We start from the raw sequence: 24,799 nt of genomic DNA on the forward strand, positions 1-24,799 counted from the left end.
CGTAGGTGGGACACTTCTGAAGAAGGAGCAAAAGAAATGTACTTAAAATGAAATGGATATCATATTTGAATCTATACCCTTTACATGTTTTTATATTCACTTTTAAGTATAGAAAAAATTCACAGACATTCATTAACTTACCACTTCTATTATTTTTGTGTGCTCTATCAACAGAAGTCAAATGGTCATGATTCGCTTGCTCTTGGGGAGCCCTTTCAATAATATGAGTATCACTTTCTTTTTCAACAAGTTCTGACTTTGTGGCTCCTTCCTATAAAAACAAGACAAAATAAAACCAAAACCCAACAACAGAAAACATATTCATTCATTTGGTCATTCACTCCATCAGTAAGACGACAAACAATCACTGGGTCTAAGAAATCATAGACGCTGTCCTGGGAGAAGTTAGAAATGTAAAGAAAAGAGTGATTCTCTTCTGTGTTAGGCAGAGACACATGAAAACAAACAAGAGCAGAAGAGCATCCTTCGACATCTCTGCAGCTGAAGTGGACCGAGCACAGGAAGGGCACAAAGGAGAGAGGAGGCAGGTGTACCTGCGAGGCTCAAGGAACGCGGTGACAAAGGGCTGTGTCTCAGAAGACAGCGAGTGCAGAGCCGGGATGTGAGGGGATTCCAGGAAGGGGGGCCCAAACCCACACATGAAGGGTGCAACAACGTTAACAAGTCATGGGGAAAACTAGATCACAGTTACTGGCAACTGTACAGAGAGACAAAACTGGAGGACCAGGTTCAAACAGGAAAAGGCAAGTGTCATCTTCTTCCTTCAAGTGAGGGGGATCTAGTAAACAAGTAAAGGCATTAAATCATCAGAAATATGTTTTATTTTATTTGGTGCCATGCTTTTATCCAAATGAAAGGGAAAAGGCTACACTGCACTAGGGAGTAGCAAGTTCAGTTCAGTTCAGTCGGTCAGTCGTGTCCAACTCTTTGTGACCCCCTGGATGCAGCAGGCCAGGCCTCCCTGTCCATTGCCAACTCCCGAAGTTTACTCAAACTCATGTCCATTGAGTCGGTGATGCCATCCAACCATCTCATCCTCTGTCGTCCCCTTCTCCTCCTCCCTTCAATCTTTCCCAGCATCAGGGTCTTTTCTAAGGAGTCAGCTCTTTGCATCAGGTGGCCAAAGTATTGGGGTTTCAGCTTCGACATCAGTCCTTCCAATGAACACCCAGGACTGATCTTCTTTAGGATGCACTGGTTGGATCTCCTTGCAGTCCAGGGGACTCTCAAGAGGCTTCTGCAACACCACAGTTCAAAAGCATCAATTCTTTGGCACTCAGCTGTCTTCATACTCCAACTCTCACATTCGTACTTGACTACTGGAAAAACCATAGCTTTGACTAGACGGACTTTTGCTGGCCAAGTAATGTCTCTGCTTCTTAATATGCTGGCTAGGTTGGTCATAACTTTTCTTCCAAGGAGCAAGCATCTTTTAATTTCATGGCTGCAGTCACCATCTGCAGTGATTTTGGAGCCCGAGAAAATACAGTCTGTCACTGTTTCCACTGTTTCCCCATCTATTTGCCATGAAGTGATGGGACCAGATGCCATGATCTTAGTTTTCTGAATGTTGAGCTTTAAGCCAACTTTTTCACTCTCCTCTTTCACTTTCATCAAGAGGCTCTTTAGTTCTTCTTCGCTTTCTGCTATAAGGGTGGTGTTATTTGCATATCTAACGTTATTGATATTTCTCCCAGCAATCTTGATTCCAGTCTGTGCTTCATCCAGCCCAGCGTTTCTCATGATGTACTCTGCATATAAGTTAAATAAGCAGGGTGACAATATACAGCCTTGATGTACTCCTTTCCCTATTTGGATATTTGGCCTTGGAGTACAGAATGAAGCAGGGCAAAGGCTAATGGAGTTTTGCCAAGAGAACCCACTGGTCATAGCAAACACCCTCTTCCAACAACACAAGAGAAGACTCTACACGTGGACATCACCGGATGGTCAATACCAAAATCAGGTTGATTATATTGTTTGCAGCCAAAGATGGAGAAGTTCTATACAGTCAGCAAAAACAAGACCAGGAGCTGACTGTGGCACAGACCATGAACTCCTTATAGCCAAACTCAGACTTAGATTGAAGGAAGTAGCAAATATGACAGCATTTTACAGAAGAGCATTAAAAAAAAAACAATGCTCCAGAGTGGACAGCAAGCACACTAGACACTGTACATAACCCAAAGTGTCCATGAAACTGTAATTAAAAAGCCAGTTTGGCTTTAAAAGCACCCAAATAAAAATGGTAACAGTCATTCTAAAACAAACTACAGAGCCAGGAGGAACGAAAAGATTGACAAGCATACTTTAGAACAATTACTCTGGCAGCAACATAAAAAAGAACATCAGGGTAGCAAAACTAGAAAAGAATATTTAAAGATTATAGGTGAGAAAGTGAGTTATGGTGATAAGATATGAAAAATGAGAAGCAGGCAGAAAATACTGAACTCCCTGAGTGACTGGAGGCAGTAATTTCAAGGAAGTTTGGAGTCCAGGAGTTTTCCTGCTGTGGCATTTCAGTGATGCTGTCTCCTGGGATGGGGAGCACAGATGAAGGGATAGCTTACAAAGAGTCAGGGATGAGGGAAGCGTCAGGGACAATGCCTTCAGTTTGGGGTGTAATAAATTATTTTGAGGCATGCAAGGGACTCAGAAAGGATCTGGGTAAATACATTTGAATTAGAAATAGGTAAACTTATTCAGGAAAAGCATATACTGTAAAGATAATTATTTGTAAAAGATACTCACCTGGTATAATTAATGCAAACCTAGGCAGAATTCTTAACTTTTGAAAATAAAACAATACCAGGTGAAGAAAACTATGAGATCAAAATTGTCAATTATATATTTCAACATGTTCCAAGGATATAAAAATAGACTTTTACAAATATAAGCAAATACTCATTTCTGTGATATTACCATAATAAGCATTTTGAAGTTTAATGAAAAGGTTTAATTGTAAAACTCCAATTCAAGATGCGACAAGAAGACTCTCTTTTAAAATTGATCTTAAAAGACAAGTTTTAATTTGTAGAAGAGCAATGCTTATGTGAGGATGGAATTATGAGGCATTTTAAAGTACTACTATGATGTAAGAAAGAAATAGAAAACCCTATTTGAGAAGATCTCATTCAAAATTGATGGAGAAATCAAAAGCTTTACAGACAAGCAAGAGTTAAGAGAATTTAGCACCACCAAACCAGCCTTACAACAAATACTAAGGGTACTTAGAGCCAGTAAACACAAGAGAAAGGAACGACCTACAAAAACAAACCTGAAACAATTAGAAAATGCCAACAGGAACATATATATCGATTATTACTTTAAATGTAAATGGATTCAGTGCACCAACCAAAAGATACAGAATAACTGAATGAATACAAAAACGAGAGCTATATAGGTACTGCCTATAAGAGACCCGCTTCAGACCTAGAGACACATACAGACTGAAAGTAAATGGATGGAAAAAGATATTCCATTCGAATGGTAACCAAAACAAAGCCAGTGTGGCAATCCTTATTTCACACAAAACAGACTTTAAAATAAAGAATATTATTAAGAGACAAAGAAGGACTTTACATAATGATCAAAGGATCAATCCAAGAAGAAGACATAACAAGTGGAAATATTTATGCCCCCAACAGAGAAGCACCTCAATACACAAGGCAAACACTAACAGGCATAAGAGGGGAATTCAACAGTAACACAGTCATGGTGGGGGATTTTAACACCCCACTTACACCAATGGACAGATCATCAAAACAGAGAATCAATAAGGAAACACAAAACTTCAGTGAAACATTAGACCCAGTGGACCTAACTGATATCTTCAGGACTTTCCATCCAAATGCAGAAGAATCCAGTTTGTTCTCAACTGCACATGGAACATTCTCCAGGATAGACCACATCTTGGGCCACAAATCAAGCCTCAGTAAATTTAAAAAATTAAACATGTATCAAGTATCTTCTCTGACCACAATACTATGAGCCTAGATATCAACTACAGGAGAAAAATAGCAAAAAAACACAAACTCATGGAGATTAAACAATTCATTACTAAATAATGAAAAGGTTACTGAAGAAATAAGAAGGGAAATCAAAAGATTCCTAGAAACAAATGACAACAAAAACACGACCACCCAAAACCTATGGGATTCAGCAAAAGCACTTCTAAGAGGGAGGTTCATAGCAGCACAATCCTACCTCAAGAGACAAGAAAAGCATTGAACAGGCAACACTCTACATTTAAAGCAGCTGGAAAAAGAAGAAGCAAAACCCCCCCAAAAGTCAGCAGAAGGAAAGAAATCATACAGATCAGAGCAGAAATAGGTGAAAAAGAAAATGAAGGAAACAATAGCAAAGATTAATCAGACTAAATACTGGTTCTTTGAGAAGATAAGCAAAATGGACAAACCACTAGCCAGACTCATCAAGAACAAAAGGAAGAAAAATCAAATTGACAAGATTAGAAATGAAAAAGGAGAGGTTACAACAGACAACATAGAAATGAAAAGGATCATAGGAGAATGTTATAAGCAACAATACGCTAATAAAAGGGACAACCGAGAGGAAATGGACAGATTCTTAGAAAAGTTCAACCTCCCAAGACTGAATCAGGGAGAAATAAAAATTACAAACAAGCCAGTTACAAACACTGAAATTGAAAGTGTGATCCAAAATCTCCCAAAAACAAAAGCCCAGGGCCAGATGGCTTCACAGGGGAATTTTATCAAACATATAGAGAAGAGCTAATGCCTATTTTTCCAAAACTCTTCCAAAAAATTGCAGAGGAAGGAACACTTCCAAACTCATTCTATGAGGCCACAATCACCTTGATACCAAAACCAGGCAGAGACAACACAAAAAAGAAAATTACAGGCCAATATCACTGACGAACACAGATGCAAAAATCCTCAATAAAATTCTAGCAAACACAATTCAACAACACATTCAATAGCTCATACACCATGATCAAGCCGGGTTTACGCCAGGGATGCAAGGATTCTTCAATATACACAAATCAATTTCAATGTGATACACCATATTAACAAACTGAAAGATAAGAACCATATGATCACCTCAATAGAGGCAGAAAAAGCCTTTGACACAATTTAGCACCTGTTTATGACAAAAACGCTTCAAAAAATGGACACAGAAGGAACCTACATCAACATGGGAAAGGCCATATAGCATAAACCCACAGCAAACATTATTCTCAATGGGGAAAAACAAAAAGCATTCCCTCTAAGATCAGGAACAAGACAAGGGTGTTCATTCTCACCACGATTATTCAGCATGGTTTTGAAAGTCCTAGCTATGGCAATCAGAGAAGAAAAAGAAATAAAAGGAACCCAGATCTGAAAAGAAAAAGTAAAACTCTCACTTTTGCAAATGACATGATACTACACATAGAAAACCCAAAAGAAACTATCAGAAAATTACTAGAGCTAAACAGTGAATTTAGCAAAGTTGTACGATACAAGGTCAATACACAGAAATCACTTGAGTTCCTATATACTAACAATGAAAAATCAGAAAGTGAAATTAAGGAGCCAATCCCATTCACCACTGCAACAAAAAGAATAAAATATCTAGTAATAAACCTACCTAAGGAGACAAAAGACCTATATATGGAAAATTCTAAGACACTGAGGAAAGAAAAGAAAGATGACATAAACAGGTGGAGAGATATTCCATATTCCTGGGTAGGAAGAATCAATAGTGTGAAAATGACTACACTACCAAATGCAATCTACAGATTCAGTGTGATCACTATCAAATTACCAAAGGCATTTTTCACAGAACTAGAACAATATATACAATGGAATATTACTCAGCCATAAAGAGGAACGCATTTGAGTCAGTTCTAATGAGGTTGACGAACCTGGAGCCTATTGTCCAGAGTGAAGCAAGTCAGAAAGAGAAATATAAATATCAAATACTATTCGCATATATATGGAATCTACAAAGATCCTGAACCTACAAAGGTACTGAGGAATTTATTTGCAGGGCAGCAATGGAGAAACAGACAGAGAACAGACTTACAGACATGGGGGGAGGGGAGGAGGGAGAGGGTGATATAGATGGAAAGAGTTAACATGGAAAGTTACAACTCCATATGTAAAATAGATAGCCAATGGGAATTTGCTGTATGACTCAGGGAACTCGGACAGAGACTCTGTGACAATCTAGAAGGGTGGGATGGGGAGGGAGATGGGAGGAGGGTTTGGGAGGGAAAGGACATGGGTGTACCTGTGGCTGATTCCTGTTGACGTTTGACAGAAAACAAAAACAAAATTCTGGAAAGTGATTATCCTTCAACTAAAAAATAAATGCATTTTCTAAAAATGTAAAATTTGAAAATTTCATCGTTTTCTTTTTTCCCTGTAAACAGCACACTAACAGCTCTAATTTTCTATCTATGCCTTCTGCAATGGCAGATAAAGATTGAAGGAACAATCCAGACGTAAAAAAAGTAGTAAAACTATGATTATCCAAGTTGGAGATTAAAAGTTTTCCAATACATCTATGATTATCAAGCAGGATTCAATATTCACATCGGGAAAGAAAAAACAAACTAAAAAAATCAAGTAACCACAATGACTAACTTTTCGTTACAGAAGAATTTACATGTTAGTTTCACATGTATCACAAAGAATTGACATGGTAATTTAACACCTATAAATACTGAAATTAATAAAGTTGCTTAAAAATAACATGGAATGTACATGTTGCTAGAGATATTTTTAAAAGAAAAAATACCTTCCACAGATACTTTTATAAACTCTGGTGGTAATTTTTCTTTCCTTATGATTTTGTAATAACAAGTAGTCTGTATAAGAAAAAAAGCATAAATCTTGATTTCATTCATTAAATGTATGTAATTACCCATTATTTGCTGACATTCTGAAAAAAGAAATCAGAATCTCTCCAGAGGGAAAAATATAGTTCTACATTTTTTCTTTCAGATTGTCGCAGCTTAAAATTTTCTCATGTCATGAAGAGAGTTTAAGAATCTCATTTATATAATTATAAATTATAATTCTAATAAAAATTTTAGTAAAAGACAAGATAAAATGCTTATTTATTTCCTCTTTATTTTCAAAAAGATCCAAAACCTCCACCAAGATTATACCAAACAGTAAGATAAATTAGTTAAGTACATTAAGTATGTATCAAACAGTAAGTTAGTAACCACAAGAAACAGAAGGGCCACAAATTCTTAACTCATAATACATCTGCTAAGGCCTAAAGCAAAGCTCATCTAGAATTGCCTATGAATGAAAGTTTTGCTAGATTAAATAGAAGACATTGCTTCATTAATTTCAAAGTGAGAATTTTTTTAAAAAGAGAAATCACTTCAAATTGAAATGAACTTCCACAGGGAACTATATTCAATATAGATATATACATATACAAGTGTAACCAAGTCACATTGCTATACACCTGAAACTAACACAGTATTGTCAATGATTACACTTCAATTAAAGAAAAAAACAAAACCACCACCAAAAAAGCTAAGAATCAAATTTTCTTTCAGTTCTTCATAAAAATCAGCTATATGTCTTTCAGAAGAGTGTAAGTATTGAGTTTTCACGACCTCACTTTCTCCTAAGTTGAATTTGAAATAATTTATCTCATATTTATAACATAGAGTACCTCGTCTGACTTACCCCCACCATTTCTGTTGTGTTTGTAAAATAATCTGTTTCATCTGGAGCTTCATTCCGTCTCATATTCATCTTATCCTTCTTAAATGAATTCTTCCCCTTCGTCGCCCTCCCCACCTTCATGTTCATCTAGCTGTTTTTCCTAATTGCTTTGTAATTCTTTTCTTTCATAATGTATGCAAACACTTACAAATCTGAATCATGCAGATATATTGCTCTTATTATCACACCGTTTTGTATCGTGACTTTGAAGCCTTCCATTTCCGCAGTGGAATCCTTTTTGTCATCATAAGGATCAAGGGAATGGTATGTGAAAAAGTACAGGGGGAAAAAAGAGTTAAAAACAAAACAACTTACCTTTGCAGGACCAAGGCCTGCTAGAGTCTCGAGTGGTTTTGGAAGAGGATCAGGCCTTGGGAAGGCAGGATGAGAGGAGCCCTCAAACCGGGGTGATGGTTTGGGAAAGGTTTCAACCACATCTTCAATTTCACTATCAGAATCATTGTTCTCAGAGAAGGTGGCACTCTCTTGTCTCACAATGCCACATTTTGCTTCTAATACAGTGGAAACAGGGGAGAGTACATGAGAACCTGTGTAATTTCAAATCAGTGAATAACACCGGGAGGAGAGTCTTCAAATAACTTACTGTTTCTCTTGGATTGCTGAAAAGCCTTCATTAGCTTTGCTAAGTTGGGTTTTGGGACATGCTGGAGAAGAAAATAAGAGCTTGAAGAATAACATGTATCAACTTGAATAAAAGAATAATAACCTCCCCCATTACTCTATGATCTAACACAAAGAGCACAGGCTATGGAGTCATTCAGATGTGGATTCACATCCCAGTTCTGCCACTGACTGACCTTCTCATGGAGTAAGCATTATGACAGATGACATCAGAAGCCCCAGATGTTCCTCTCCTTACCCCTAATTGACTGCTACACAAATACTGTGACACCCACTAGATTATTTTCTCTACCAAAATGTTCTAGAAAAAAAATTTATCCCTGGTAGTTTAGAGTATGATTGAAAAACTAAGACATTTAAATTAATTGCTATATTTTGAAATTTGCTTGTGTGATTTCTATATGCATGAATTATCACTTGGGAAGGGAAATATGAAAGTTTAGATTTTAGTAGAACCTTATTTAGATGGGTTACAAGTGCAAACAGTATAAGCTACTTCTATTCTGTTTGTTAAACAGCTAAAGACAAATGATTGTTTCAATTCAGCTCCTTTGAAGAAAAAGGGGAAAAAAACCCAAGAGTAAACCTGTAGGTAAATGATCATGAATGAAAGCCACAAACACACTAAACAGAAAGCCATAATCAAACATGTTCACAATAGAGGCAGAGAGAGATGGACTGAAAGAACAGACACTGAAGAAAAGTATTCTGCAAGGAAAAATTTGGTTAACAGTAAAAAATAAAAAAAAAAGGCAAGGGAGGAAAAGAAAGGAGAGAGACATTCCTAGTCAAGTACAAACTTAAGGAAAAAAAATAAGTATAATAAGGTTTGTGGAAAAACACATACATTGAAAATTTATATACAATAGATCAGTAATATATCAGTATCCTTAAGGATATACTATGAACAAAGCCTCTGTTTTATGTTTTTATTAATATATAAATTATGCATTTATATTGTTCTTCAAATTTTATGAAAATATCAACATACATTGTATATAAAACATATATTTAAGACAGAGGCTTTTGTTCATAATATATCCCTAATATAGTGATTTGTATTACTCTAAAACTTTTTGTTTATAAATACTACTGTATTAGAGTTTAATTTTGCCACTATAAAAAATGTCATTTGATTGGCTACACATTGTCATCTATCACTACCTGAATGTTGTAATGTATTACTTGAGAGAGAGAAAAATTGATAAAGAAATATTCCTAACTATTCACTGGGAAAAAGAACTGGTAATCAAAATTCTGAGGAGAATGTATGGCTTGAAAAGAAACATTTAATGGAACACAAGATGGGACTAAAAAGGTCAAAAATTTTAACTAAAATTCTCATCTCTCAATTGGCGGACATTGAAAAAAATACTGTAACCTTTGACTTTTCACGTATTTCTTCTTATTTATTTCCTTGTTATGCAGGACCTCCTTCCTCAACATAACTCAACTGAACTATATTGCCTGTAACATTATATAGGATACCATTTGTCTCTTCATTTATTCACATTCAAAACCTGTTAACATGGTTCTTACACTCAAGACCTATGCTACATGCTCCAGGAGGTGCACAATTGTTTCCTGAACTCCACTATCTTACACGGATACAGGGGCTATAAGATGAATACTTAAGCCACAATAACACAAAATGTCTGAAATCTGAAGTTTTAGAATGTGACACAAGGATTCGGAGTAGGTTTTTTTTAAAACTACAATAGAAAAAAAAAAATCTCAAGTTGTAAGTTTTATCTTACAGTTATCAAAACTCTCTGCTTCTATAGCTGGTTATTATTTTAGGCAAGACATGTATTCTTCAATGAGATGAAGAGTTGTGAATATACTCTTAATGGAATGCTTAAGAAAACACAGTGGAATCCCTTTATAATATGGATTTTTAGAAACAGAATTTTAATTTCTACATCTCCATAATTTCAACTTTTATTTCAGTCTTAATGCAGAGCCAAGACCGAAAAGAGAAAGAAAAATTAAAAAAAAAGACTCCCCAACAACTCTAAGAAACCAAAATAAAGTGTCCAGGGGTGGGGGGTAGTGAGGGGAAACTAGATGATATATGCTATATAGCTTGGGAACTGAAAGGCTCCAGAAAGACTCCATGATTAGTAAAATAAGTAATTATATCCACTAAAGATATCATTATGAGTATTGCAAAAGTCATATCCTTACGGTTTAAAATTCACAGTAAGACTCTTTATCCTTGACCAAAATTCATATTTCCTTCATTGTGGGAAAGCTTTTCCCAATACAATTCTCCTGTCACTCTGTATTTTCCAGCCCATCGTTCTCTTTACCCCACCTTCAGTATTTACCAAAGTTAAAAATAAAAAAATCAGCTAGTCATATTTTTATAAAATAGTTTGCTCTGAAGAACTTTCCATTACAAACATAAAACAGTGAGAGGGACACCATTGCTGAATTTAAGAGTAAATACTACATGAAACTAAATTCAGAGCACAAAAACTAATTTCACAAGAGTGCACTTTACCTTGGTTTCAAAATCTAAGACTTCATCATCTGATGCAAGCCATGAATCAACACCAGGTTTGTTGGAAAACCTTTAGAGCATAAACATACAGCAAAAATGAGTGAGTTCATTTCTTTAAATGAAAAAAAATAAGCAAGTGAAAGTTTGGCTATCCCTGTAGTAAACAAAGTTTCTTGACATAATTAAAATTTGGCCTCTGTTTTAAAAGTTTTTTTTTTTTTTTTTTTTAGATATTTTGATGTGGACCATTTTTAAAGTCTTTATTGAATTTGTTGCCATGTTGCTTCTGTTTTATGTTTTGGCTTTTTGACCCCAAGGCATGTGGGATCTCAGCTCCTCTGACCAGAGATTGAACCCACACCACCTGCATTGGAAGGAGAAGTCTTACTAACCATCTTAACCACTGCACCCCCAGGGAAGTCTCCAAAAAAGATTTTAGTTACCTATTTCTGCTTCCATCTCTCCCAACCTATGACATATCTAGGTAAGACTCATTCTTAGTTTCCATAACAAAGACTGACAGCCAATATATTGGCAGAGCCTGAAAACCATATGTTTTCACCAAGTCCTAATAGCTGAACTGAAAATCTAATTGATGGACCGACATAACTTTTGTTTGCCCAAACTGGAATAAATAAACCTGATGACTTAAAGCAGAAGGATATGCTGTTCCTTCTCCATTGTCTGTCTCTGGTTCAGAGACTAATCTGGGTCCATCAAAAATGGCAGTCTTGGTCCTTCAGCAGGGAAATCACTTATGGAGAAGGCCCCATTCCTCCCCTCTACTGTAAAGGGAGTACAGGAGTTCCCCGCAATGTCTAAAACTTAAAATGGACACAAGTCAAAGAACTAATTTATATGTTTCACTTATATGCTACACGGGTACTTCTCAATCTTTGCTGTGGGACACGAGAGTGGATGTTGGAGCCAGGCAGGCCCGCTGTCAAATCACAGGTCAACTCATTTTAACCATGGAATCATGGGTCAATTCATCAACCTCCCCGAACCACAGTTGCCTAATTAAGTAAAAGTAGGACACAGATACTTTACAAAGCTGCTCTGATGACTCTGTGAGGTCACAAATGTTAAGCACATAATGCAGTGTCTAACCCAGAGTAGAACGATCAACAAACGTTAGCTTCTCTTCTCCGTGTGTTCTCCTAGCAACACACACAATTGTTAAAAACCCGTCAAATCCTACCTGCTTAAAGAGTCCTCTTCAGAACTCTCATCCACTATTAAAGAAAAAAGTAAGACACATTTTAAATCCACAAAAGAAAAATACAGACTATTAAAACCTTTGTTGAAAAGTATTCCTTTGGGACCACACCTGGAGACCACACTGGAGGGAATAGTGATTGTACTCTACTCGTGGGCCATTAATGCCTAAGAACCACTCCTCTCCTTTACAGTCATCAAATGCAACACAGAAAAAAAAGAAGAAAGAACTGCTGTTTACAATGACCATAATCCTAACCAAACTCCAGGAGACTGGCAGAAAAGGATCCTACACCATTAATAGAATCAGTACTATAAACTGACAATAGCACACTTGAACAGCACAGTATTTCTGGACTTCCACTCCCTGGAGCAGTGAACAGAGAATACAGGTGTCTTGCTGGGACATAACACAACTTCTCTGGCTCTTCAGTTCAGGATGAAAACGCCCTATCACAAGGACGCTCGGTCTACAGGCGCTGACCTGTAGAGTGTGGTAAAACATAGGAAACAAAGTCTTCCTGGACCTCTTTCCAAATGCAAGAGAAGTATGAAAGATATAGTGATTCCAGGTTTATAAAGGATAATCTCTTGAAAGGGAGGTGGGGGAGGGTAAATGGGTAAAGGGGGTCAACTGGGTGGTGAGGATGAAGACTAGACTTGTAGTGGTGAGCATGATGTAGGGTACACGGAGGCTGAACATTTTTAATGTTTTAAATATATATATGTATACATACTAATAAATTTGAAAAGTACAATCTCTTGAGACTATCTCCTTCCGTTGTTCAAGAGTATCTGGACCACATGGGGCAGGATGGTCCAAACAGTGCTGTGTACTACTGAGGGATATATTATATCAATCCTCCCCATTATATGGCAAATGTTGATAGAAATCATGCTTTTTCAGCTTGGAAGGCATTCGTCATCAGATCCTAAGCTGATGAACAAGGGGAGGGAGGGAAGGAGGAAGGGAGCTACGGACTCTGGTGCTGTTGGATGACATTTCCCAGGGGTCGTCATGATCTGATGCTGGAGGGATGACTCACATGCAGTGACTCCACAGGGGAAAGGAGTCCTCCAAGCTCAAGCCTGGAGGGCAGGGGCAGTGATTTTTAAATGTCTGCACCCTGTGACATCAGCACAATGCTTGGTACATAAAAGACACTTGATAGTTATCTCTTTGGTGAACAAATGAACAAATAAATAAGAATGGTTTCTTTGAAAAATCTGTTTAGAAAGCTATAGAAATTAACCAGGGACAACTCTATTCTATTCTGAGCATACTGAAGACCAAGACTCTATGTCATCTCTGTATCTCCTCTAACGTGCAAAACCAACCTACAGAAGTTCTTTGATGGATGTTGTTGTTCAGTCACTGAGTCGCGTCTGACTCTTTTGACCTGATGGACTGTAGCTCACCAGGCTCTTCTGTCCATGGGATTTTCCAGGCAAGAATACTGCAGTGGGTTGCCATTTCCTTCACCAGGGGATCTTCCTGATTCAGGGATCGAACCCATATGTCTGGCATTGGCAGGCGGATTCTTTACTACTGAGCCACCTGGGAAGCCCCTTTTGATTAGACAGAGGTCTATTTTGGTATTCTCAGACAGCTTGTACAATGTGCTAGATGCCACATCGAGGGAACATAGTGCTGTTTTTGCTAATGTGAAGTGTTTTGGTTCTTTTATTAGAATCTGCAGAGTCCCAAATTGATCTATTTGAAAATCTATTATGATCATCTTTTAACTAATGGCAACAGAACACGTTGTTCTTACAAAACTATACTATCATGACAATTATCCAATACACAGAAGAAAACATCTGGTTCTAATCAAGTCAACCTAGCTTACTCTTTTTGGATCTGTAAGGAATAAAGTTGGTAATAGAGACCTTGTTGGTACAATAGGCAAAATAACCGGCGCTTCTCAACTTAGCGTTGCTTTTCTGATCTATACTACTGGAAGGTATCTTTCAAAAGTAATCTCTTCCTGGTATGATGCACATTGGCTCAGCATTGCAGTTCTTATTGTTTATCATTTCTCATCCTAACAGGAAGGGGTTGTTGAGGTTCCCAGTTTAAACGATGGTAACTTTTTTAATGAGATTAATCACTACACAGTAACTAATAACTATTCATTCACTAAATGCAAACTATTTGTAAAAATTAAAGTTCCACTTTTATAAGAAGTCCAATTTGCTATAATATGATTATAGATGAACTATATATCATACTAACTTAAACATTTTTTCCTAATTTACACAAAAATCTAATACAGGATTTTAGGGGCTGTGATTAAATACAAGGAATTCTTTTCAGACAATACTGTCTCTGATGTTAAATTACTTACAATTAACTTCTTTAACAATTCTGAATACTAGACTATTAAGAAATTAATTTAAAAATAAAATACACATGCAATTTACACTAATTTTATCATAGTTCTTTCATTATTGAAACTTCCTCACTCCTACTTTATCTATGGTAGAATCACCAAGAGTAATTCATTATTATCAGATCACGTACCTGGGTTGCTCTTTTCGGGAGGAGTTTTAGGCCTCTTTTCTTTATGTTCAGAGATCAGTTGGCAAATGCTATGTGTTAAAAATGTGATAAATAATATTTTAACACTAATATGAAAAACAACTACCAAATATGTTAAATTCTTAGATTATTTCAGACAGACAATGTCAGCGATAATATCAAAACTACAACTGTCCCATACATTTCAAGCTTCTAAGTTCTACAAAGTTTTATTTAGCATGTATTTAAAGGAAAAAGAAAAGGAAGATGAAGTAGTCATGAACTGAAGGCAATACAGCTCAGTAGATTAACTAGATTTAGCTTGGCATATGAAAACTCGTTCAAACTCGAAAATCCTAGCTCTGTAACCAACTGCTGTTTGTTCCTAGAGAAGTTGCTTCTCTTAAGTTCAAAGTCTTCCTCTAAACAACTGGGCTCTTACTGCCTTGTTTCACAAGGGGATTAAAAGGATTTAATGAGATAACATATTGCCAAAATGCTTGCAGAAACAGTCAAAGAATGGAATAATTTGTTCTTGAACGTTATTGCTGGAACTACTTTGGAATCCCCCCAAAAAACAATGTGTGTTTTCTTATACGTTTAACATTCAAGGCCTGCAGGAAACGGTTATTAATTATGGTGATTAGTTGTTCTTTGTGGTTTGTAATTTAGGGAATCTCAGCTCTTATATAATGTGTACCTAACTTTAGAACATAATGATCCCCCATGATTGCAGCTAATCACACCAAGAGCAGAAAACTAATCACAATCAAGACCTGGCCTGGACCACTACTCTTCCTTCTCTACCTGCTCAAACTCTGAACCAGATCTTTCTGACAGTGATGCTTAATCTCCATGTTCCTCTCCGATTCACTTGGAAGACATAACCCTACTCTTACAATGGATACTGGCAAGTCCTAGACAGGGCTTACCTCTCTAAATTCCTCTCTGAACTAACTTACTTGAGATCTAAGGATTTCTGGTGAATGGCTTCCTTATGAGGCAGACTCAGAAAATATTTACGGTTGAGGCAGATTTAAATCCTTTGGAAGATTTTCATTATTACAGGAAACAGATCCCATGAGGGGCCAACCGTAATTATGGAATCTCAGGCAAGCTGACACCCACTATTCTGGGAAGGATGACAGGGAACCTACGACCTAAGGAAAGGTGCCCCTACAGGATAGAAGCTGCCTGCACCAAACTGCAACTGTCACTGGTCATGTAACAAGTAACAGTTAAAATTCTTTTTGGCTGCAGTTTAGTGATAACTGGCATTTTAATGTGAACACTTACATATTAAAACCACTAGTAGAAGCATATTCTTCTGCAGTCCATCCAAAGATATCTTGAGAAAAGACGTCAGCACCTCGCTGAAGGAGAAGACTGACTATGTTTGCAGATTCATATTTGACAGCAAGCATGAGGGCGGTTCTAAAACAACAGAGAGATGATGTCATCCTCAGGAAGTTGAGTTAACTTACAGAAACAGCTCATTTGATATGCTTTACCAAGTTAACATCTTGCCCTTCCATGAAGAGCTGACCATTTACATGTGCATGGCCATTTAAGTGTACACCCGTATAAATTACCTCCAAGGCTAAAATGAAGGGACGGAAAAGAAGCCTCCTATCCCACTGGGGTGGCACGTAGCAGTGCTCACTATTTCAAAAGTCCCTGATGAGGACTCCCTGGTGGACCAGGGGGCCCAGGCTCCCAATGCAGGGGGCCCAGGTTCCATCCCTGGACAGGGAACTTCATCCCACATGCTGCAACTGAGAGTTCCCACAACTAGGACCCCACATCGCCAAATTAATAAATGCTTTTAAAAAATAATAACAAAGTCCTTGATGGACAAGAAACTATGCTGAGGTCACTTATCTGAGGGAGGTGAGTGTTTAAGGGACGAATCCCCCATTTCCTCCTTAGTCTGATATATTATGCTTCAAAGTCAGCTAGAGGTTGGGTTAAGCAAAGGTTATTTGCAGGCTAAAACAAAAATATTAACAATAATGGAAATAAAAATAGTCACCGTAGCACTTAATGATGTTGACAAGCATGTGCTCTTCACTAAATGAAATACTATATACACACACAGCCACCTTTGAAGGATGCATTACTATTAGCCTTTTTATCAGGAAACTTATTTGCTGATGATAAGTCATGTGCCCAAGGTCATAACCCTAATAGGTAGGAAAGCTAGGAGTTGAACCCAGTCTGAATCTAAAGCCCATTATTTTCGTCTGTATCATCCACCTCTGCCGAGAAGGCCATGGCACCCCACTCCGGTATTCTTGCCTGGAGAATCCCGTGGATGGAGGAGCCTGGTAGGCTGCAGTCCATGGGGTCGCTACGAGTCAGACACGACTGAGCGATTTCACTTTCACTTTTCACTTCCATGCATTGGAGAAGGAAATGGCAACCCACTCCAGTGTTCTTGCCTGGAGAATCCCAAGGACGGGGGAGCCTGGTGGGCTGCCGTCTATGGGGTCGCACAGAGTCGGACACGACTGAAGCGGCTTAGCAGCAGCAGCATCCACCTCTGACTTATCTTTGTTAAAGGAACTGTTTATCCAATTAAACCTATCATTCTTCCTTCTACCTTTATTTAAAATGAAAACATCAAAATGTACTAGAAATGAAAAAGGATAAAAACTGATGAGCCCACAGTATCTGGTGACAGTGATTACTAATCACTTTTTTGTTGTTGTTTTAGTCACTAAACTGTGTCTGACTCTTTTGCAATCTAATAACATCAGTATTCTTCAAAGAAAGTAATTGAAAGCAAAGAGTCATCCAAAAGACAAAATCAAGTCCTTTATGTTTAGTATGCATCTTTTAAGGAAAAATAGATACAAAGTAGAGGTTAAACAAATATTATAAAAGAATTAAGAAATTTGATACTGTCATAAGGTAAACTAAAAAGCAGAATCCATATTTTATAAAGCAATGAAACTAATATGAAGTCCCTCAGCTACTACAAGATCCACCAGAAAAAAGAACAGGTTGCATATGACATCACTCAATATTATAAAGGAATACGAATCCTGCTACATAATTTTTCACGATTCCCAGTCAGAATAATTGATTTTCTACCTAACTGATGATGTATTGATCACAAATGAAACCTCTTATTAATTTAATCTTGATGTTAGCACCCGAGAACAGCACAAAGGTTTTTAAAAAGAAAAAGAACAACTGTACCTTTTCGTCTTATCAACCGCATGTATATCTGCTTCTTTCTTTACTAAAAACTCCACCATTTGCTGTTTCCTTTCACTTATGGCAAGTAAAAGGGGTGTGAGGTCATCCTGTAAAACAGGAACAACCATTTCTAATGTACACAGTTAACCTATTTCCAAACTGAACTGAAAATCATGCAACAGATTCTCTGAACTTAAACATACAATTCAGAAAGTAAAGAAAAGGGAGCCCCTCCTCCTCATCCTCTGGCGCGCCTGCCTTCTATCTCTTCAAGATGCTCCTCCTCCTGGCCTTCCCTGGGGGCCCAGGGGCTAAGACTTGAGCTCCCAAGGCAGGGGGTCCAGGTTCCATCCCTGGTAAGGGAACTAGATTCCACGTGCTGAAACTAAAGATCCCACATGCCCCAACTAGACCCAGTGCAGCCAAATACGTCTTTTGAAAAGATAAATAATAAAAATACTCCTTCTCCACCTCTTCCAAAGATGAACCACAGAGTCATTCTCTAAAACTCACTTTCAACATTTACTGGTTCCAGGATCTTTGCTTCTATCGTAGTATTTATCGTAGTATTTACTTGCTCTATTACTACTCTCAACACTCCTCCAGGGAGAATCAATTAGCTACTAAATCAACTGCATATTTTAGGAACAATGCTGAGGCAGGAATATACAATATTATCTGTAGCATGCATAATCTATCCAAGGATCACCAAGAGTAACCTCATGAGGTTTACAGACATTCCAATGGGAATATTCTCCTCTACATGAACATGCAAAGAGAAAGGTTGTTTTGTTTTCTTTCTTCCAAAAAACCAACTGTGGGCACCATGTTTTTTGGCTTTCTCAGCAAAGTCTCCTGGACTTGAATCTTACTCTTTCTCCCTTGCTTGTTCCTTCCCCCACCCTTAAGTTAAACTGATAGGTCAGCATTAGTTAGATGCCATTTTGACGCAGAACAACACCGCTTATCTTCAAAGACCTTTCTTGATAACTCTCATGTGATTACCTCCAGACCTCCAGGAGGAAGCTTCCTTAATCCCAGAGTTCTGGTCTCTGTCTTGCTTTACTGTTCTTAGTTAAAGATTACAAGGTAAGTTACCAATAAATATGCACTCAGTGTTTTCTCGGGAAGTTGCTCTTCCGTGAACTCTCCCTGCGCTCTCTCTCATAATCCTGTGTGTTTGTGAGACTGATTCAGTGTGAAACCACCACAACCAACTTAAAAATGCTAATTTGAAAAATTCAATCCCATCCTTAAGAGATTCTTTTAAAATATGAAATCAATTATAGATTAATTAGACTGTCTTTAAAACCTTGAAATAGTTATCAAAATAAACTATAAAACAAGAATTGGAAACTCAAATGCTTATGAGGGAAAGCTGGTAACCTGAGTAAGTGAAAAGGCCAGGTGAGGCTGGCAAACCCGTGAACACATGCCCCATACAGAAGGGGAGGCCTCCACATGCAGACCAAACAGTAGAATGGGCTCAAGGGGGACCAGATTTAGTTCTCTGAGAAGCCTGAAATGCAGACTTCTGCATGAGTTTGCTAAATGTTAAGTGTTGACTCAGTCTGTGGAGGTAGGTAGGTAAGCTAAACATATCCAAGGACTACATTTGCTCTGTAACCCACTTTTGGTTTTATGTTTGCTGTTTCCAAACAGGTGGGTATAAAGCAAATATTTGTATATGAAAGCTTTCTTTTCTTTAGTATCATGTGTTTCACAAGAAAAGTGGGTCTCAATATGTAATAAAAATTGCTATTGACTTCTAATTCTATTAAAATAAATTAAAAAAAAAAGACTCAAAATTCCCACTTCAAGAATGTTTCCACTGCTTGTTAAAACTACAATCTATTTCCAGAATTCTCCCAGATTGTTAACCAAATGGATAATGAGTTCCTAAGACTGCTGAAACTAAATGATTAAAACAATCCCCATCTGTACTAACTTCATGGGTTTTGATGTTTAAAGCTATCATCTTGCTTATGCCAGGGCTCAGCAAATCTAACAGACACACTGCAAAAGTCTGTCCTGCTGACACCAAAAGAAGGCTCATGAATTACTATGACTGCAGTCAGGAAAACCCTGCTGCTAACAAACATCTGTTGACCTAATGACCTGGTTGATAACAGAAGGTGCAACAATCTTAAAGGGTCAGACTCTACAGATGAAGTAACTTCGCCATGAGCAAATCTCTAAAGACTCTTGGAGTGTCACTGAATAATTAGTGGTTGGAAGGAAAAGGAGTTATATCATTCGGGCAAATAGATATTGCCAAAAATATTCCTTTTAAATTCTCAATCACAGAGGCAGAGGAAAAAGTTAGGCTAATACTGTTGCAAAGGAGGGAGCTGATGGAAATAGCTAGCATTGATCAAACTCCAACTCTTCTATAGATTACTTATTTTTGAGATAGGTGCACTTAGAAATTATACTTAATCACTCCATAGTTCTTCACCAAGGATTGTATCAGAATCTCAAGGAAATATTTCTAAATACACATGTCCAGGCCCTCCTTTATTTATTCCACCAAATCTTCAGGGAACAGCCTAGGCTTGTAAATTTTTTTGTAAACTTTCTCAAGTGATTGTGGTTTTCACCAGCACAATCTAGCTGAGAATTAGTGCACCAAACATTCCAGTCTCCTCTCTCACCCACATGGCCAATTCCTTCCCTCACTTGAGGATTTGAAGAAAAAGAAAAGTGTAAGAGGTAAGAGACATCAAAACTGCATTAAATTTTCCTGGGTAAATAGTGGTAGAACAGGGACTAATAACCACAAAAGGCAACCTGATCTCATTGTTTATAAACCCCTTACTTTCCATCAAGACCTTTGAGATTGAGAGCAGAGTCTAGACTCTTATCTAACTGGCTGTTTCTGCCAGAATAGGATAATATTTCTGTTAAATGTTTGTTCTTCTCTCTTCTTTCCAACTTAATCACCACCTGTTCACTGCTGATCTGATTTCTGCAGAGTCTTCCTAAAATTGATATCTAGGCAAGTCTCCAATTCACTCAATCTCTTTCTCAAAACAACAACTTTTATCCCTGAAACTGAAAAGCACCTTACCGAAGTATATAAACTGAAGGAAAAAAAAACAAGAACGAAAACCTCGGGACTTATGTGGTGGTCCAGTGGCTGGGTCTCAGTGCTCACAGTGTAGGGGGTCTGGGTGCGATCCCTGGTCAGGGAGCTAGATCCTGCATGCTGAAACTAAGACCTAGCACAGCCAAATAAATAAATATTAAAAAAAAAAAAAAGAAAACCCTCTTCTTGGCATACCCCAACTGCCAAAATTTCAACTTGATCTGCATTTTTCACCTGCTCACTCCTCTGCCTTTCCTTTTACCCTCTGAAGACTTGGGCAATGAGAGAGAAATCATTTTTATATAAATCACTTTTCCATAAAATTGGAATGTGTTAACAGCGGCAAGACTTCTATTACGTTGTCAAATGCTTGTTTGAGTTTTAAGACAAAGTCTATTTCCAAGGCAAATTTTGCTTTACTGTGTTATTTTAGACTAATTAGAAAAAAAAATTTTTTTTCAGTAAGGGAAAAATACTTGGAAAATGTTTTACCTTTAACAAGTGCAGTGTTATCACAAATATCTGCCATAAACACAAAAAAGAATGCTTTACTCTCTAATGCCTCTTGAGCAATACCGTGATTTAATGTGACATCTTAGACAATCAAGTGTTTTCAAAATATTTTCACTCAGGGAAGGCTGGAGCTTCCAAACAAGGAAAACTGAGCCCGCCTGTGAGAGTAGGGGGCTGCAGCCACAGGAGAAAGAGCAGGAGGGGCAGCTTCGCCGTCACCAGCTCCCCACGCTCAGCTGCAACCCCGCCGAGCAGCCCCCAGGGCTGAGCGTGGGAGACCTGAGGTGTGTACCTGGCGAACCAAGTGGTCACCAGCACAGGTGAATGCCCTTGCTGGGCGTCAAACATGACTTGACCCACTTGACTGGATCTCAGAACCCGGGGTCCTGGAGGGCTTAGGGCTCAGGGCTCCAGGTCTGCTGCCGCCTCGGCCCACTTGCATTCCCCCAGCTCCCCCTCCTGGGCACTGGGTCTCCTTCCTCCTACTCCCATCCCCCCACCTGCAGCTGTGCCCATTCCCTGAGCCCCTGGAAGCAGCCACCCACCACATCACTTCACTTTCTCCAGGCCTTCATTTTTTGTACGACTTGAGCCTACCACCCACTCCTGAGCACGTTCTACTGGGAAAATCTTCCTTCTGGGGTAGAAGGGTGGCTGAGAAATAGAGCTTTGCCCTTTCTGTGGGCTCTGACATTTTCCACCGGCCCCCTGACTTGGCTTTGGAGTTGTTTCCATGGTAACTGGGCCTGCTGGACACTACTCAGTCTACCTATTTACATACTGTTGTAAATAAAACACTTCTAGTTTAAAAACATGCTTTGCAAATATTTTGTCAATAAAGTTAGTTGAGCTATACCTTGTTCCTGGCTTCTATATCGGCGTTGTAGCAAAGCAGCTTTGCTGCGAGTGATAAATTCTGGCAAAAGACAGCGTAGTGCAGAGCGGTGTTGCCATAGGTGTCCATGACATTGGGGTCAGCACCATGCTCCAGCAGAAGAGCCGCACACTCCTCCTCTTGGCATTCTACGGCCTGTCAGTGTTGTGCCAAGAAACAAGAGTGTAAACTCTAGGAATTCAAAGTAAACAGTCCACAAGCTTCACCAGTTTGCTATATTTCAATGAGATAAATTCACTTTTAGTCTCAGTAGCTAAATCACACCCATCTCACATGGACATGGTTCGCTGCCCCATACCTTCATCAGCGCTGTCCTGTTTTCATTATCACAGAGGTTAAGCAGGCATTTTCTCTCCAGGAGGAGAGCTACCACCGCTGAATGGCCATTGGCACAGGCCAAGTGGAGGGCAGTCCTATGAAAGCAAGAGCAGTTTTTAGGAAACTGTAGTGTAACTGTTTCAAAACGAACAACTGTTCATGTGACTGAAAACAGTAGCACGGTATTCCTATCCCTCTAAAACAAATATTTTGTTTTCTTCTGGAGAAAGAGCAGCATATATTAGCTTAGCTCCTCTTACACAGTAATGAAAGAACAAAATACTTGAATAGAATGCGCAAGACCTTGAGATTCAGCTCAACTTGGCTTTGAATTTGACTTTCATTCTGTCACTTATTAGCTGTCACTCAGCCTCTTTGTGCCCCAATTTCCTCATCAACAAAATGGAGAGAGAGTAGTAGTTATCTCACAGGACACCGCTGCGATGCTAAATGAGATCCATGCACAGGGTTTAAAACCATTCCTCGCACAGATAACACCTAGTAATTGTTAGATTATATTATCATACTTACTACTATTACTACTATCTTACAAGGACAACATCTGAATGAAGTCAAAGGATATTACACCTCCTTTGCAGATATGTTTTGAGGATTAGAGACAACATTGTACTTCGATGATTCTAATAGGCTCATTTTCTCACATTTTAACGTCTCTGACATTGGAATATAATTTATAATTCAGTCTTTACAACTACAAATTGTAGCATTTTTCTTTGTTCATTTCTCATTTTTCCTGTTGGTCTAATTACCAGGAGGTGTTTTCGTCTAAGTTTGCTTTAGAGGTGATGTATGTTATATATTATTATATAATACAGGTACACAACACAGCGATCCACAATTGTTAAAGGTTATACTGCATTTAAAGTAACTATAAAGTATTAGCCATATTCCTCATGTTGTACAATATATTCTTGTAGCTTGCAGGATTTTAGTTCCCTCACCAGAGATCGAACCCTGGGCCCACAGCAGTGAGTCTTAACCACTAGACTGCCAGGAAATTCCCAAGATTTCCTTGACTTCTGAAAAGACTGAAAGTTGTCAAAGGATAGCAATCCTCACAAAAAATTGTAAATAAATTGAAAGTGACAAATTATTTTTATCTGTGCCACGTTCCTATTAGTGTCAGCAAGACAAGCCCTGTCTGCTCATCTGGCTTCCCTACAGACAGCTTGATCTACAGAGTTTTTTAAATTTGGGGGGTTGCTAAATCAACTTTCAGATTTCTTTTCTTTTCTTTTTTTGGTGCTGAAACCCAGGAAACCCCAGAATTCTTGCCTTTGAAATCATACTTAGAAGGGTCTCTGGGGTGGGATATGTGTATACTTACAACTGATTTATGATGTTGTACAGCAGAAACCAATACAATGTGGTAAAGCAATTACCATCCAATTAAAAAAATATTAAGGTTAATGAACAGTAGAACTAGAAAAAAAAGGGTCTTTGTCAGCATACAAAAAATGTATAAATAGGAATTTCAGTTTTCTTCTGGTACTTCTCTCACCCTGTATATTTAAAATTTTTGATCTATACTGCATCTGAAACTTTTTGGTGAGATACAAATCTAGTTACTTTTCTCTAAATAGTTACCAGGCTATTTCTCCACCATCTACATAGAATTTACCTTTTCTAATAGAAAATGTCATCAAGCAAATTTTGATATCTATAAGGGCAAATCTTTGTCAACTATACAAAACTTTCAATTTCATCACAACAATTAAAGACAGCATGTGTAACCCAAAATCTTTAAAACCACTATATGTTTATTTGGTTTAAGTATGGAAAGATCATATATCCTAAGAAAATGTCTTCCTCTTCAAGGACACAGTCAGCTTCCTACTTCAAAGCTGTCTTCTAAGGTCCTTCAGGAAGGAACATATACACATAAGTGTACACTGATATAAAATGGATATTGAATTGTATTTGAAGAATTTTTAACCCAGAAGTTGACCTGTCATGGGGATTATTTTTCTCACTATGCAGTTTTCTGTAATATGTAACATTATGGTATAAAAATGTATACATTAAAAAGAAGATGCCGACAACATCAAAAATCTGTCCACTGCCAATATCCACAATGGACGATCCACGGGAAGAAGAGTTTTCATAAATCACATGAGAAAAACAATGTGAGAGCCAG

The 24,799-nt window shown here is 37.9% G+C and overlaps 1 protein-coding gene across 1 annotated transcript in view; it reads right to left on the reverse strand.

Moving 5' to 3' along the window:
* The window catches only part of LOC145532779 (ankyrin repeat domain-containing protein 26-like), a 64,975-nt gene that overhangs the window by 39,463 nt on the left and 713 nt on the right, over positions 1-24,799 (reverse strand). The window contains 10 exon segments of the mRNA XM_081558533.1: positions 142-271; positions 8,052-8,248; positions 8,341-8,401; positions 10,885-10,954; positions 12,086-12,119; positions 14,627-14,694; positions 15,920-16,057; positions 17,828-17,934; positions 22,285-22,458; positions 22,622-22,736. Of these exon segments, the coding sequence (XP_081414659.1) occupies positions 142-271; positions 8,052-8,248; positions 8,341-8,401; positions 10,885-10,954; positions 12,086-12,119; positions 14,627-14,694; positions 15,920-16,057; positions 17,828-17,934; positions 22,285-22,458; positions 22,622-22,736 (1,094 nt within the window).

The sequence above is a fragment of the Giraffa tippelskirchi genome, chromosome 13 (assembly GCF_054371585.1).
Source record: "Giraffa tippelskirchi isolate mGirTip1 chromosome 13, T2T-mGirTip1v1.2.pri, whole genome shotgun sequence".
Classification (NCBI taxonomy): domain Eukaryota; kingdom Metazoa; phylum Chordata; class Mammalia; order Artiodactyla; family Giraffidae; genus Giraffa; species Giraffa tippelskirchi.